This window comes from Salmo salar, chromosome 17 (genome assembly GCF_965601325.2).
Source record: "Salmo salar chromosome 17, fSalSal1, whole genome shotgun sequence".
Taxonomy (NCBI): Eukaryota; Metazoa; Chordata; class Actinopteri; order Salmoniformes; family Salmonidae; genus Salmo; species Salmo salar.
In genome coordinates, this window is record NC_138307.1 from 22,785,227 (window position 1) to 22,800,000 (window position 14,774).

The 14,774-nt window shown below is 43.8% G+C and overlaps 1 protein-coding gene across 1 annotated transcript in view; it reads right to left on the reverse strand.

The window, feature by feature from the left end:
* Positions 1-3,427: 3,427 nt before the first annotated feature.
* drc11 (dynein regulatory complex subunit 11) overlaps positions 3,428-14,774 on the reverse strand; it is a 68,140-nt gene continuing 56,793 nt past the window's right edge. Inside the window, 3 exon segments of the mRNA XM_082963620.1 lie at positions 3,428-5,649; positions 10,352-10,590; positions 11,942-12,119. Of these exon segments, the coding sequence (XP_082819746.1) occupies positions 5,500-5,649; positions 10,352-10,590; positions 11,942-12,119 (567 nt within the window). The 3' untranslated portion in view covers positions 3,428-5,499.

Genomic DNA, 14,774 nt, shown 5'->3' on the forward strand with positions numbered 1-14,774 from the left:
TGTATTTACGATAGCATAGCTGCTGTTTCTTTGTTCCTAAATCTTCCCGCTCTTTCATTCAAGCCCAACCCCCTTTCCTTTGTGTAACCAGCTTTCATCAAGGTTCCGTCCACCAGGGGTGAATTCTGTATGACATCATTGTATTCTGTGTATTTGTAATTCTGTGTGATTAGTTAGGTATTTAGTAAATAAATAATTAAACCCAATTTTGTATTGCTGATTCAACTTGTTAGCCAGGGTTCGTGAAGATAGCCAAGAATTTACAACTTTCATTATGAGACTGAAAATAAGATAAGTGTTAATATTGACTGCTACCGATGTAAAATATTACTAAGTATTTTAAGAGTTTATTCGGAAGATAACAGCTCTATAAACGTTCTTCCGTGGTGCCCCGACTTTCTAGTTAATTACATTTACATGATTAGCTTAATCAGGTAATATTAATTACAGAGAAAGAATTTTATAGGTTAGCATGTCATATCAGTTAATCCGGCATGGCCAAAGACACGACAATGTATATGGTATATGTATGGTCTATGAATATGTATGGTCTATGTCTATGTATGGTCTATGTATATGTATGGTCTATGTCTATGTATATGGTATATGTATGGTCTATGTATGGTCTATGTATGTGGTATATGTATGGTCTATGTATGTGGAATATGTATGGTCTATGTATATGTATGGTCTATGTCTATGGTCTATGTATGGTCTATGTCTATGTATGGTCTATGTCTATGTATGATCTATTTCTATGTATGGTCTATGTATATGGTATATGTATGGTCTATGTATATGTATGGTCTATGTCTATGTTTGGTCTATGTCTATGTATGGTCTCTGTCTATGGTATATGTATGGTCTATGTCTATGTATGGTCTATGTATAGTCTATGCCTATGTATGGGATATGTCTATGTATGGTCTATGTGTATGTGTGGTTTATGTATATGTTTTTGTCTGTCTATGTATGGTCTATGTCTAGGAATGGTCTATGTCTATGAGTGGTCTATGTCTATGTATGGTCTATGGTATATGTATGGTCTATGTCTATGTATGGTCTATGTATGGTCTATGTTTATGTATGGTCTATTTCTATGTATGGTCTATGTATATGGTATATGTATGGTCTATGTATGGTCTATGTATATGGTATATGTATGGTCTATGTATATGTATGGTCTATGTCTATGTATGGTCTATGTATATGGTATATGTATGGTCTGTGTGTATGGTCTATGTATATGTATGGTCTATGGTATATGTATGGTCTATGTATTTGTATAGTCTATGTATATGTATGGTCTATGTATATGGTATATATCTATTTTATTACAATAGAACAGTGGAATACAGGAAAGATCTCAAACATTATTTGAAGGTTTCATGGTTTTAAAGTGGATGCTGTCTTGAAAAGGATTATATGAACTTTTGGGGACCCCCCTGAGCCTCTGTCCCCCTCCCACCCAGGGAGCTCCTAGCTGTCACTCTGTCCCAGTACAGGGCCCCAGTAGACCAGGGGATCGCACCGCAAATGAGCCTGTCAGAGCATCACTCCCCCTGGGCTACAGAGGAAGGCTGGTGCTGGGGTTGGGGTTGGGGTTGGGAATAGGAATGGAGCTCAGGTTGGCGCTGGGACCTGAGCTGAACATTTTCTAGGTCATATCAGCATTTTTTCCCACCTCTGGCTGAGGACTGGGTAGAAAGACTGGATACATCACCATAAAAAGGAACACTAGGTCAGGAGTTGAGAGAGAAAGTATGGTTGTGTATGGAGAACTGGGCCCTCAAGCCAAGAGACAGGGACATAAATAGGAATTGCAAAATAATGGTTAAGTCTCCTTGAGTCGACCGAGGTGTTGATTTTATTACTGCCATGACCACAGGGTTGAATCACCCCCGACTCTGTCATCACAAAACACAGAAATGAAAGAATGATTAATCTAATCAAATAATGCTTAATTATCATCGCTACAAAAATGCAGAGAGAAATCCAGTCTTTTGGAAATGAAGAAATGAAGCATGAAGGAGGAGAAGATGGGCAAAATCGAATAAATAAGTCTGTCTGAGACACAGGTCAGCTGATTCTAACGCTAGTAACCATCACACTGTAAACAATTAACCAAACACAATGCTGTCTTTCTGCATTTGCTAATTATCTGTGCATTAAGACATTGTGAATGTGTTATTCTGGATAAATGCACGTCATGGTTCACCTCAGTCATACTACAGTAAATAGATCCCAAAGGGAACACCACTGGAGTAAAAAACAGCTTCGTCGTCACATAAAAGACTGCTTAAGGGCCTTTTCTTGGGTGAGAAGGCGGTGGTCCACACACATGAATAATTCAATTAGATGTTGGTTTAAGCTACAAGGAGCAGGAAAGGTGACAGTGTTTGTCACGCTCTGTAAACCCACCTGGCAGGAGGAGAGATGGGATGGAGAAGAAGGAGAGAGAGGGAGATAAAGAAAGAAAGAGAGAAAAGGAGAGAGCGATGGGATGGGACAGTGAGAGAAATACAGACAGACAGAAAGGGAAGGTAGAGGATGACAATAAAGACAAGGACAAGAGAGTGGGGGGGAGACAAAGACACCCAAAAGACAAGAGGGTACAGATGCAAGGTTAGGGTTATGCTTTGGTGGTCAATGGGGATCTGGTTTCCCATTGACTAATACTTGATTAAAGCTGGCCAGTGAAGGGGGGGGGGGGGTGTAGTTGGTCCTTGGGGAGCTAGTAGAGGCTTGCTGGGGCCGGGAAGTGGGTCAGCCGCTTGGCAGGGCAGGCTGGCTTGTTAGTGCTAACTGGGTGTAAACAGTAACACAGGGCGACCTGGGACAAGGTGCTGCTACATTGCACAGTGCCTCTCTGCCTGAAGCCTCCCTGGCTGTAACTGGCAACAATGACAATTACACAGGCTAATTAACAGACTCCATGGCACAGAAGCCACTCAAACCCAACGATGGCTGAGGAAAGGAGAAAGGGAGAGAGAGAGAGTGAGAGACGGAGAGAGAAGAAGAGAGAGAAAGGAAGACAGACAGGAAATACAAGGCACCATTTGTTTCATGAATTCATTTATCTTTCTGCTGTGTTTTTTCGTCATTACGGTTAGCAGCTAACATTTGAGAGGAATCCCTCCATCGTTGCACGGTTTCGTGGTTCTGGGGATGGTTAATGATGATTTGTCTCAGGACAGGGGAGAGAGGGGAGCCTGGGGCTCGGCTGCGACGGGGTGTATTTGGGGGGGTTTGTGAGTCTCTGTATGCCCCCCCCCCCTCCCACTGCAGCTCAGAGCCCCCAGTTTAAACAACTCGGCGCTCATCAACAAGGCTAATTAGCATCTAATGGTCAAAATAGTCAGACACTGAAAATAAACTTCCCCTAAATAGAATCTGATGAAATGATACTGCTGTGATCCATTTGGACTGAAATCAAGAACATTTATTTCCATCTTAAATATTTACACTGCGATAACAATGATTTATTTGACATACTTTATATCTGGTCTCATACAAGATAAACAGTTACATTTTTCATTATGATCATAACATGATCGACTGTTACCGTTATACTGCGTCATGACATTTACATTCATAGACTGGTAGTAAATGTATCGTCCAACATACAGTGAGGGAAAAAATGGTTTGATCCCCCTGCTGATTTTGTATGTTTGCCCACTGACAAAGAAATGATCAGTCTATAATTTTAATGGTAGGTTTATTTTAACTGTGAGAGACAGAATAACAACAAAAAAATCCAGAAAAACGCATGTCAAAAATGTTATAAAATGATTAGCATTTTAATGAGGGAAATAAGTATTTGACCCCCTGCTGATTTTGCACGTTTGCCCACTGACAAAGAAATGATCAGTCTATAATTTTAATGGTAGGTTTATTTGAACTGTGAGAGACAGAATAACAACAAAAAAATCCAGAAAAACGCATGCCAAAAATGTTATAAAATGATTAGCATTTTAATGAGGGAAATAAGTATTTGACCCCTCTGCAAAACATGACTTAGTACTTGGTGGCAAAACCCTTGTTGGCAATCACAGAGGTCAGACGTTTCTTGTAGTTGGCCACTAGGTTTGCACACATCCCAGGAGCGATTTTGTCCCACTCCACTTTGCAGATCTTCTCCAAGTCATGAAGGTTTTGAGGCTGATGTTTGGCAACTCGAACCTTCAGCTCCCTCCACAGATTTTCTATGGGATTAAGGTCTGGAGACTGGCTAGGCCACCCCAGGACCTTAATGTGCTTCTTCTTGAGCCACTCCTTTGTTGCCTTGGCCGTGTGTTTTGGGTCATTGTCATGCTGGAATACCCATCCACGACCCATTTTCAATGCCCTGGCTGAGGGAAGGAGGTTCTCACCCAAGATTTGATGGTACATGGCCCCGTCCATCGTCCCTTTGATGCGGTGAAGTTGTCCTGTCCCCTTAGCAGAAAACACCCCCCAAAGCATAATGTTTCCACCTCCATGTTTGACGGTGGGGATGGTGTTCTTGGGGTCATAGGCAGCATTCCTCCTCCTCCAAACACGGCAAGTTGAGTTGATGCCAAAGAGCTCCATTTTGGTCTCATCTGACCACAACACTTTCACCCAGTTGTCCTCTGAATCATTCAGATGTTCATTGGCAAACTTCAGATGGGCATGTATATGTGCTTTCTTGAGCAGGGGGACCTTGCGGGCGCTGCAGGATTTCAGTCCTTCACAGCGTAGTGTGTTACCAACTGTTTTCTTGGTGACTATGGTCACAGCTGCCTTGAGATCATTGACAAGATCCTCCTGTGTAGTTCTGGGCTGATTCCTCCTTTCTCATGATCATTGCAACTCCACGAGGTGAGATCTTGCATGGAGCTCCAGGCCGAGGGAGATTGACAGTTCTTTTGTGTTTCTTCCATTTGCAAATAATCGCACCAACTGTTGTCACCTTTTCACCAAGCTGCTTGGTGATGGTCTTGCAACCCATTCCAGCCTTGTGTAGGTCTACAATCTTGTCCCTGACATCCTTGGAGAGCTCTTTGGTCTTGGCCATGGTGGAGAGTTTGGAATCTGATTGATTGATTGCTTCTGTGGACAGGTGTCTTTTATACAGGTAACAAACTGAGATTAGGAGCACTCCCTTTAAGAGTGTGCTCCTAATCTCAGCTCGTTACCTGTATAAAACACACCTGGGACCCAGAAATCTTTCTGATTGAGAGGGGGTGAAATACTTATTTCCCTCATTAAAATGCAAATCAATTTATAACATTTTTGACATGCGTTTTTCTGGATTTCTTTGTTGTTATTCTGTCTCTCACTGTTCAAATAAACCTACCATTAAAATTATAGACTGATCATTTCTTTGTCAGTGGGCAAACATACATAATCAGCAGGGGATCAAATACTTTTTTCCCTCACGGCATCTAAGAACTAGGAATGTAAATCACATCCCCTGAAAGTCCCTATCTGTATATCTCCCCAATGTTGACGACATCTATCTTTTGTCTTTGGCATTTACTTATTTTTCTTCTTGTTTTTCTCTTCTTTCCCTGTCTTCTTCCCACTGCCCCGCTTGTCTTTGTCCTTGCCCGACTCTCCCTCCTCCTCGATGGCCTTGGCTGCCCGTGCCCTCTTCTTACCCAAAGGTGTCTTGCCGTACCACATCTGGAAACACATTCACAGCCATCAATCCACAATCGAAGAAAATAAAACCTGTTATACAGTGGCATTTCCTTCCTAACTGTAGGAACACAGCACCCTCATGTGGTGATTGTTGAAGCATGACTCTCAAATGTATATATGGAGTTCATCGGATAGTACTGAATTGACATCTGATTATAATACTGAATTGATATCCAATTATAATACTGAATTGATATCTGATTATAATACTGAAGTGATATCTGATTATAGTACTGAATTGATATCTGATTATAATACTGAATTTATATCTGATTATAATACTGAATTGATATCTGATTATAGTACTGAATTGATATCTGATTATAGTACTGAATTGATATCTGATTATAGTACTGAATTGATATTTGATTATAGGACTGAATTGATATCCGATTATAACACTGAATTGATATCTGATTATAATACTGAATTGATATCTGATTATAGTACTGAATTGATATCTGATTATAATACTGAATTGATATCTGATTATAATACTGAATTCATAATAAAATAATGATAATAGTAATAATACTGAATTCATATCTGATTATGATAATAGATGTAGACCAATCAGCACAACAAAGGCAAAAACATGTTTTTAATATAATAATATACCATTTAGCAGACGCTTTTAACCATAGCCACTTATAGTGAGGGAAAAAAGTATTTGATCCCCTGCTGATTTTGTATGTTTGCCCACTGACAAAGAAATGATCAGTCTATAATTTTAATGGTAGGTTTATTTGAACAGTGAGAGACAGAATAACAACAGAAGAATCCAGAAAAACGCATGTAAAAAATGTTACAAAATTATTTGCATTTTAATGAGGGAAATAAGTATTTGACCCCCTCTCAATCAAAAAGATTTCTGGCTCCCAGGTGTCTTTTATACAGGTAACGAGCTGAGATTAGGAGCACACTCATAAAGGGAGTGCTCCTAATCTCAGTTTGTTACCTGTATAAAAGACACCTGTCCACAGAAGCAATCAATCAATCAGATTCCAAACTCTCCACCATGGCCAAGACCAAAGAGCTCTCCAAGGATGCCAGGGACAAGATTGTAGACCTACACAAGGCTGGAATGGGCTACAAGACCATCGCCAAGCAGCTTGGTGAGAAGGTGACAACAGTTGGTGCGATTATTCGCAAATGGAAGAAACACAAAAGAACTGTCAATCTCCCTCGGCCTGGGGCTCCATGCAAGATCTCACCTCGTGGAGTTGCAATGATCATGAGAACGGTGAGGAATCAGCCCAGAACTACACGGGAGGATCTTGTCAATGATCTCAAGGCAGCTGTGACCATAGTCACCAAGAAAACAATTGGTAACACACTACGCCGTGAAGGACTGAAATTCTGCAGCGCCCGCAAGGTCCCCCTGCTCAAGAAAGCACATATACATGCCCGTCTGAAGTTTGCCAATGAACATCTGAATGATTCAGAGGACAACTTGCTGAAAGTGTTGTGGTCAGATGAGACCAAAATGGAGCTCTTTGGCATCAACTCAACTCGCCGTGTTTGGAGGAGGAGGAATGCTGCCTATGACCCCAAGAACACCATCCCCACCGTCAAACATGGAGGTGGAAACATTATGCTTTGGGGGTGTTTTCTGCTAAGGGGACAGGACAACTTCACCGTATCAAAGGGACGATGGACGGGGCCATGTACCGTCAAATCTTGGGTGAGAACCTCCTTCCCTCAGCCAGGGCATTGAAAATGGGTCATGGATGGGTATTCCAGCATGACAATGACCCAAAACACACGGCCAAGGCAACAAAGGAGTGGCTCAAGAAGAAGCACATTCAGGTCCTGGAGTGGCCTAGCCAGTCTCCAGACCTTAATCCCATAGAAAATCTGTGGAGGGAGCTGAAGGTTCGAGTTGTGTAACGCCCTGGCCATAGAGAGGGGTTTTTGTTCTTTATTTTGGTTAGGCCAGGGTGTTACATTGGGTGGGCGTTCTATGTTCCTTTTTCTAGGTTGGTTTGTTTAGTTGATTTTGGCCGTGTGGCTTCCAATCAGGCACAGCTGTAGTTTGTTGTTGCTGATTGGGAGTCACACATAAGTAGCCTGTTTTTCCTTTGGGTTTTTGTGGGTGATTGTTTCTGTCTAGTGCTTTCTGTTTAGTTTTGTACCTAGCAGAACTGTAGGCTGTCGTTCTTTTTTCGTGTTTGTTTATAGTGTTTCTATTAATTAAATATTTAATATGAATACACATCCTCCGCTGCACCCTGGTCTCCTACTTTCACCGACGACAGCCCTTACAGAATCACCCACCAAAAAATGGACCAAGCAGCGGAGGAAGGAGCAGCGCAAGGAGAAGAACCAGGAGAAGAGCTATCTAGAATCGTGGACTTGGGAGGAAATCCTGGACGGTAAAGGACCATGGGCTCAAACTGGGGATTATCGCCACACGCAGTGGGAGATCGAGTCGGCGAGAGCTGAGAGGCGCTGGTATGAGGAAAGGGAGCGCAGCAGACACGAGAGGCAGCCCCAAAACATTTTTTGGGGGGGCACACGGGTAGATTGGCGGAGTCAGGCGGTAGACCTGAGCCAACTCCCCATGCTTACCGGAAGCAGCGTGGTACTGGTAAGGCACCGTGTTATGCTATGAAGCGCACGGTGTCTCCAGTGCGCGTTCATAGCCCGGTGCGCTATAGGCCAGCCCCCCGCAAGTGCCATGCGAGTGCAGGCATCGAGCCAGGACGGATTGTGCCAGCTCAGTGCGTCTGGTCTCCAGTGCGCCTTTTCGGTCCAGGTTATCCTGCACCGGCTCTGCGCACTGTGTCTCCAGGGCGCTGGGAGTGCCCAGTTCGCCCAATGCCTGCGCTCCGCCCGTGCCGGGCCAAAGTGGGCATTCAGCCTGGACTGTGGGTAAAGAGCCTACGTACCAGAACTCCAGTGCTCCCCCACAGCCCGGTTTATCCTGTGCCTCCTCCTCGGACCAGGCCTCCAGTGGGTCTCCCCATCCTGGTCAGTCCTGTGCCTCCTCCACGGACCAGGCCTCCAGGGGGTCTCCCCATCCTGGTCAAGCTTGTGCCTCCTCCACGGACCAGGCCTCCAGTGGGTCTCCCCATCCTGGTCAGTCCTGTACCTCCTCCACGGACCAGGCCTCCAGTGGGTCTCCCCATCCTGGTCAGTCCTGTGCCTCCTCCATGGGCCAGGCCTCCAGTGGGTATCCCCAGCCTGGTGAGTCCAGTGCCTGCGCCCAGAGCCAGGCCTCCTTCATGTCTCCCCAGCCTGGTGAGTCCTGGGCCAGAGCTGCCAGAGCCGCCCGCCAGTCCGGAGCCGCCAGAGCCGCCCGCCAGTCCGGAGCCGTCAGAACCGCCCGCCAGTCCGGAGCCGCCAGAGCCGCCCGCCAGTCCGGAGCCGCTAGAGCCGCCCGCCGGGCACAACCAGAATCGCCCGCCAGCCGGGCGCAGCCAGGGTCGCCCGCCAGCCGGGCGCAACCAGGGTCGCCCGCCAGCCGGGCGCAACCAGAATCGCCCGCCAGCCGGGCACAGTCAGGGTCGCCCACCAGTCCTCCGGCGCGGCCAGGGGCGCCACCTAAGTGGGCAACGCCGAGGGTGGAGCGGAGGCCACGTCCCGCACCTGAGCCGCCGCCGTAAGAAGGCCCACCCGGACCCTCCCCTTCAGAGTCAGGTTTTGCGGCCGGAGTCCGCACCTTTGGGGGGGGGGGGTACTGTAACGCCCTGGCCATAGAGAGGGGTTTTTGTTCTTTATTTTGGTTAGGCCAGGGTGTTACTTTGGGTGGGCGTTCTATGTTCCTTTTTCTAGGTTGGTTTGTTTTGTTGATTTTGGCCGTGTGGCTTCCAATCAGGCACAGCTGTAGTTTGTTGTTGCTGATTGGGATTCACACGTAAGTAGCCTGTTTTTCCTTTGGGTTTTTGTGGGTGATTGTTTCTGTCTAGTGCTTTCTGTTTAGTTTTTGTACCTAGCAGAACTGTAGGCTGTCGTTCTTTTTCGTGTTTGTTTATAGTGTTTCTATTAATTAAATATTTAATATGAATACACATCCTCCGCTGCACCTTGGTCTCCTACTTTCACCGACGATGGCCCTTACAAGTTGCCAAACGTCAGCCTCGAACCTTAATGACTTGGAGAAGATCTGCAAAGAGGAGTGGGACAAAATCCCTCCTGAGATGTGTACAAACCTGGTGGCCAACTACAAGAAACGTCTCACCTTTGTGATTGCCAACAAGGGTTTTGCCACCAAGTACTAAGTCATGTTTTGCAGAGGGGTCAAATACTTATTTCCCTCATTAAAATGCAAATCATTTTATAACATTTTTGACATGCGTTTTTCTGGATTTTTTTGTTGTTATTCTGTCTCTCACTGTTCAAATAAACCTACCATTAAAATTATAGACTGATCATTTCTTTGTCAGTGGGCAAACGTACAAAATCAGCAGGGGGTCAAATACTTTTTTCCCTCACTGTACATATTATTACTTTCTTACATACGTGTGGTCCCGGGAATCAAACCCACTATCCTAAGATGCAAGCGCCATACTCTACCAACTGAGATACAGAGGACCATTTGAACTGTTATAATGGCATAACAACTTTCCAATTGTCACCTCCTTTCTGTGGGAGTCAGGCTATACTGAGCACTTTGGTGATACACATATGTAAAAAAGATTTATGTAAATCAAAGGTGATTAATTGATTGATGCTACTGAACCTTAAAGGCCTCCTCCTCCTCTTTGTAGACGGGGTCCTGTCTGGCCAGTGGAGGGATGAACTCTTCAGCGGTCAGTGGTCTGGTAGTCTGCTGGGCCAGCCTGCGAGGGGTCAACACCTGCCTCACAGCCTGCAGGATGTGGCCCTGGGTGTAGCCGTCTGTCACCTTGGCCAGGGAACTCAGGTCCAGGCTGGGGGTGAGGCGAGCACCGCCGCCACATAGCAGCTCCCTCCACAGCACTGGAGGACACAGCACAGACAGGGATAGAAAGGTTAGAGTTCAAACCAGAAGTGGACAATGAATACAACATTATATTTGAAAAGATGCATGTTTACTGGTGGGCCTATAATATGAATTCATTCCACCAGCATTTTTCATGTCAACTCATTTCTGGTGGCTTTAGGGAATGAAAGCTCCACATATTCTGTCTGTCCATTGCTATCAGGCTGGCCTAGATATAGACCACTACAGACCACTATAGACCACTATAGACCACTATAAACCACTATAGACAGCTATAAACCACTATAGACCACTATAAACCACTATAGACCAATATAGACAACTATAAACCAATATAGACCACTATAGACAACTATAAACCAATATAGACCACTATAGACAACTATAAACCACTATAAACCACTATAGACAACTATAAACCACTATAGACCAATATAAACCAATATAGACCAATATAAACCAATATAAACCAATATAGACCACTATAGACCACTATAAACCAATATAGACCACTATAGACAACTATAAACCAATATAGACCACTATAGACAACTATAAACCACTATAGACCAATATAAACCAATATAGACCACTATAGACCACTATAAACCACTATAAACCAATATAGACCACTATAGACCAATATAGACCACTATAAACCACTATAGACCAATATAGACCACTATAAACCAATATAAACCAATATAGACCACTATAAACCAATATAGACCACTATAAACCACTATAAACCACTATAGACCACTATAGACCACTATAACCCAATATAAACCACTATAGATCACTATAGACCACTATAAACCAATATAAACCAAAATAGACCACTATAAACCAATATAGACCAATATAGACCACTATAAACCACTATAAACCACTATAGACCACTATAGACCACTATAGACCAATATAGACCACTATAAACCACTATAGACCACTATAACCCAATATAAACCACTATAGATCACTATAGACCACTATAAACCAATATAAACCAATATAGACCACTATAAACCAATATAGACCAATATAAACCACTATAAACCACTATAGACCAATAGAGACCACTATAAACCAATATAGACCACTATAGACCACTATAAACCAATATAGACCACTATAAACCAATATGAACCAATATAGACCAATATAAACCACTATAAACCACTATAGACCACTATAAACCAATATAAACCATTATAGACCAATATAAACCAATTTAGACCAATATAAACCACTGTAGACCAATATAAACCATTATAGACTAATACAGAGCACTATAGACCACTATAAACCAATATAAACCAATATAGACTACTATAGATAACCCACCCAGTCTGGAGGCATAGTCAGGTCTGGGGATGAGGATGATCTTCCTATAGACTTTACAGAAGGGCTTGAGGTCTGCATCAAAGGGCCTCCGGGACGTCCCTACGACCAGAACACGATCCTCAGGTTTCACGGACTTCAGCACCTTCACTAGGTCCTTCTTCAGACGCTTAGGCTCCATCTAGAGAGTGGGAGAAGAGAGAGAGAGGAGAGAGAAAGAGAGGGAGATGGAGAGAGAGGGAGATGGAGATAGAGGGAGGAGAGAGAGCGGGAGAACAAGGAAGAGGGGGTAGAGAGTTATGACCGGCCACATGAGGGCAGCATAAACTTGTTCGTAAATTCAAGATGTCCCCATTTTCAACTGCTCACAGCTGTCATCTCATATAACCCATGTTACCCAACAATGGATGTGGGTCCCACTTTAGTTCACTAACAAACAATAAAATAATGGAGAAGGTTGCTTGACAATCTGCTATGGAAACATTCTTGTCAAAACAAGTCCCTTGATTACACTGTTTGTCAATGTGCACTGTAGTGTGTTGAGGGCTGGTATTGAGCAGTGCTAATAACTACACTCTTTTTTACATTTAGTCTAGTCTTAGTCATTTTGACTAAAATATCATTATGTTTGAGTCAAGTTTTTGTCAATTGAATAATGATTTAGTCTGGTTATTGTCAAAATGACAAAAACAGTGGGCCATTTTAGTCAACTAAATGCCCTTTAATAATAGTCACATTTTAGCCACATCACATTTGCATTGCCTCATTAACCTATAGTAAACATACATCACTGACTTCCATGTGACCAAACAGACATAGCCTTATCCTACCAACAAATATATATAAGAAAATATAACATTTATCTGGCCATATAAATTCTTAATTCAGCCTACATAGATATTACATACAGTTCATTCGGAAAGTATTCAGACCCCTTCCCCTTTTCCACATTTTGTTACGTTACAGCCTTATTCTAAAATGGATTAAATCAATGTTTTTCCTCACCAATCTACACACAATACCCCATAACGACAAAGCAACAACAAAAAAAGAACTACCTCATTTACATAAGTATTCAGACCCATTGCTATGAGACTCTAAATTGAGCTCAGGTGCATCCTGTTTCCATTGATCATCCTTGAGATGTTTCTACAACTTTATTGAAGTCCACCTGTGGTAAATTCAATTGATTGGACATGATTTGGAAAGGCACACAGTTGACAGTGCATGTCAGAGCAAAAACCAAGCCATGAGGTGGAAGGAATTGTCCGTAGAGCTCCGAGACAGGATTGTGTCAAGGCACAGATCTGGGGAAGGGTACCAAAAAATGTCTGCAGCATTGAAGGTCCCCAAGAACACAGTGGCCTCCATCATTCTTAAATGGAAGAAGTTTGGAACCACCAAGACTCTTCCTAGAGCCGGCCGCCCAGCCAAACTGAGCAATCGGGGGAGAAGGGCCTTGGTCAGGGAGGTGACCAAGAACCCGATTGTCACTCTGACAGAGCTCCAGAGTTCCTCTGTGGTGATGGGAGAACCTTCCAGAAGGACAACCATCTCTGCAGCACTCCACCAATCAGGCCTTTATGGTAGAGTGGCCAGACGGAAGCCACTCCACAGTAAAAGGCTCATGACAGCCTGCTTGGAGTTTGTCAAAAGGCACCTAAATGACTAGCAGACCATGAGAAACAACATTCTCTGGTCAGATGAAACCAGGATTGAACTCTTTGGCCTGAATACCAAGCATCATGTCTGGAGGAAACCTGGCACCATTCCTACAGTGAAGCATGGTGGTGGCAGCATCATGCTGTGGGGATGCTTTTCAGCGGCAGGGAGTGGGAGACTAATCAGGATCGAGGGAAAGATGAACGGAGCAAAGTACAGAGAGGTCCTTGATGAAAACCTGCTCCAGAGCGCTCAGGACCTCAGACTGGGGTGAAGGTTCACCTTCCAACAGGACAACAACCCTAAGCATACAGCCAAGACAACGCAGGAGTGGCTTTGGGACAAGTCTCTGAATGTCCTTGAGTGGCCCAGCCAGAGCCAGGACTTAAACCCGATCTAACATCTCTGGAGAGACCTGAAAATAGCTGTGCAGCGACGCACCCCATCCAACCTGACAGAGCTTGAGAGGATCAGCAGAGAAGAATGGGAGAAACTCCCCAAATACAGGTGTGCCAAGCTTGTAGCGTCATACCCAAGAAGACTCAAGGCTGTAATCGCTGCCAAAGGTTCTTCAACAAAGTAGTGAGTAAAGCAAACATTTCAAAAAAACTGTTTTTGCTTTGTCATTATGGGATATTGTGTGTAGATTGATGAGAAAAAAAACCCATATATTTTAGAATAAGGCTGTAACGTAACAAAATGTGGAAAAAGTCTTAGAGAGAGAGAGAGAGAGAGGGAGAGAGAGAGAGAGAGAGAGAGAGAGAGAGAGAGAGAGAGAGAGGGAGAGAGAGAGAGAGAGAGAGAAAAACCCAGAAAAATAGAAACATTCCATCACACAGCTCTACAATGTCAAGAGAAGAGTCCCCTCAGCCAGCTGGTTCTGAGGCTCAGTTCACTAACCCAAACCAACCCCATAGAGCCTCAGGACAGCACTCAGAAAATCTGACCCAACCAAATCATCACAAAAGAAAAAGAAAAATATATCACCTATTGGAAAGACACCACAAAAAATCTAAGTAAACTTCAATGGTATTTGGATCTAAACAGACAGTAAATAGTGGCAGACTATCTGACCACTGTGACTGATAGAAAACTGAGGAAAACACTGACTAGGTACAGACTCAGTGAGCACAGTCTGGCTATAGAGACTGGTCGTCACAAACAAACCTGGCTG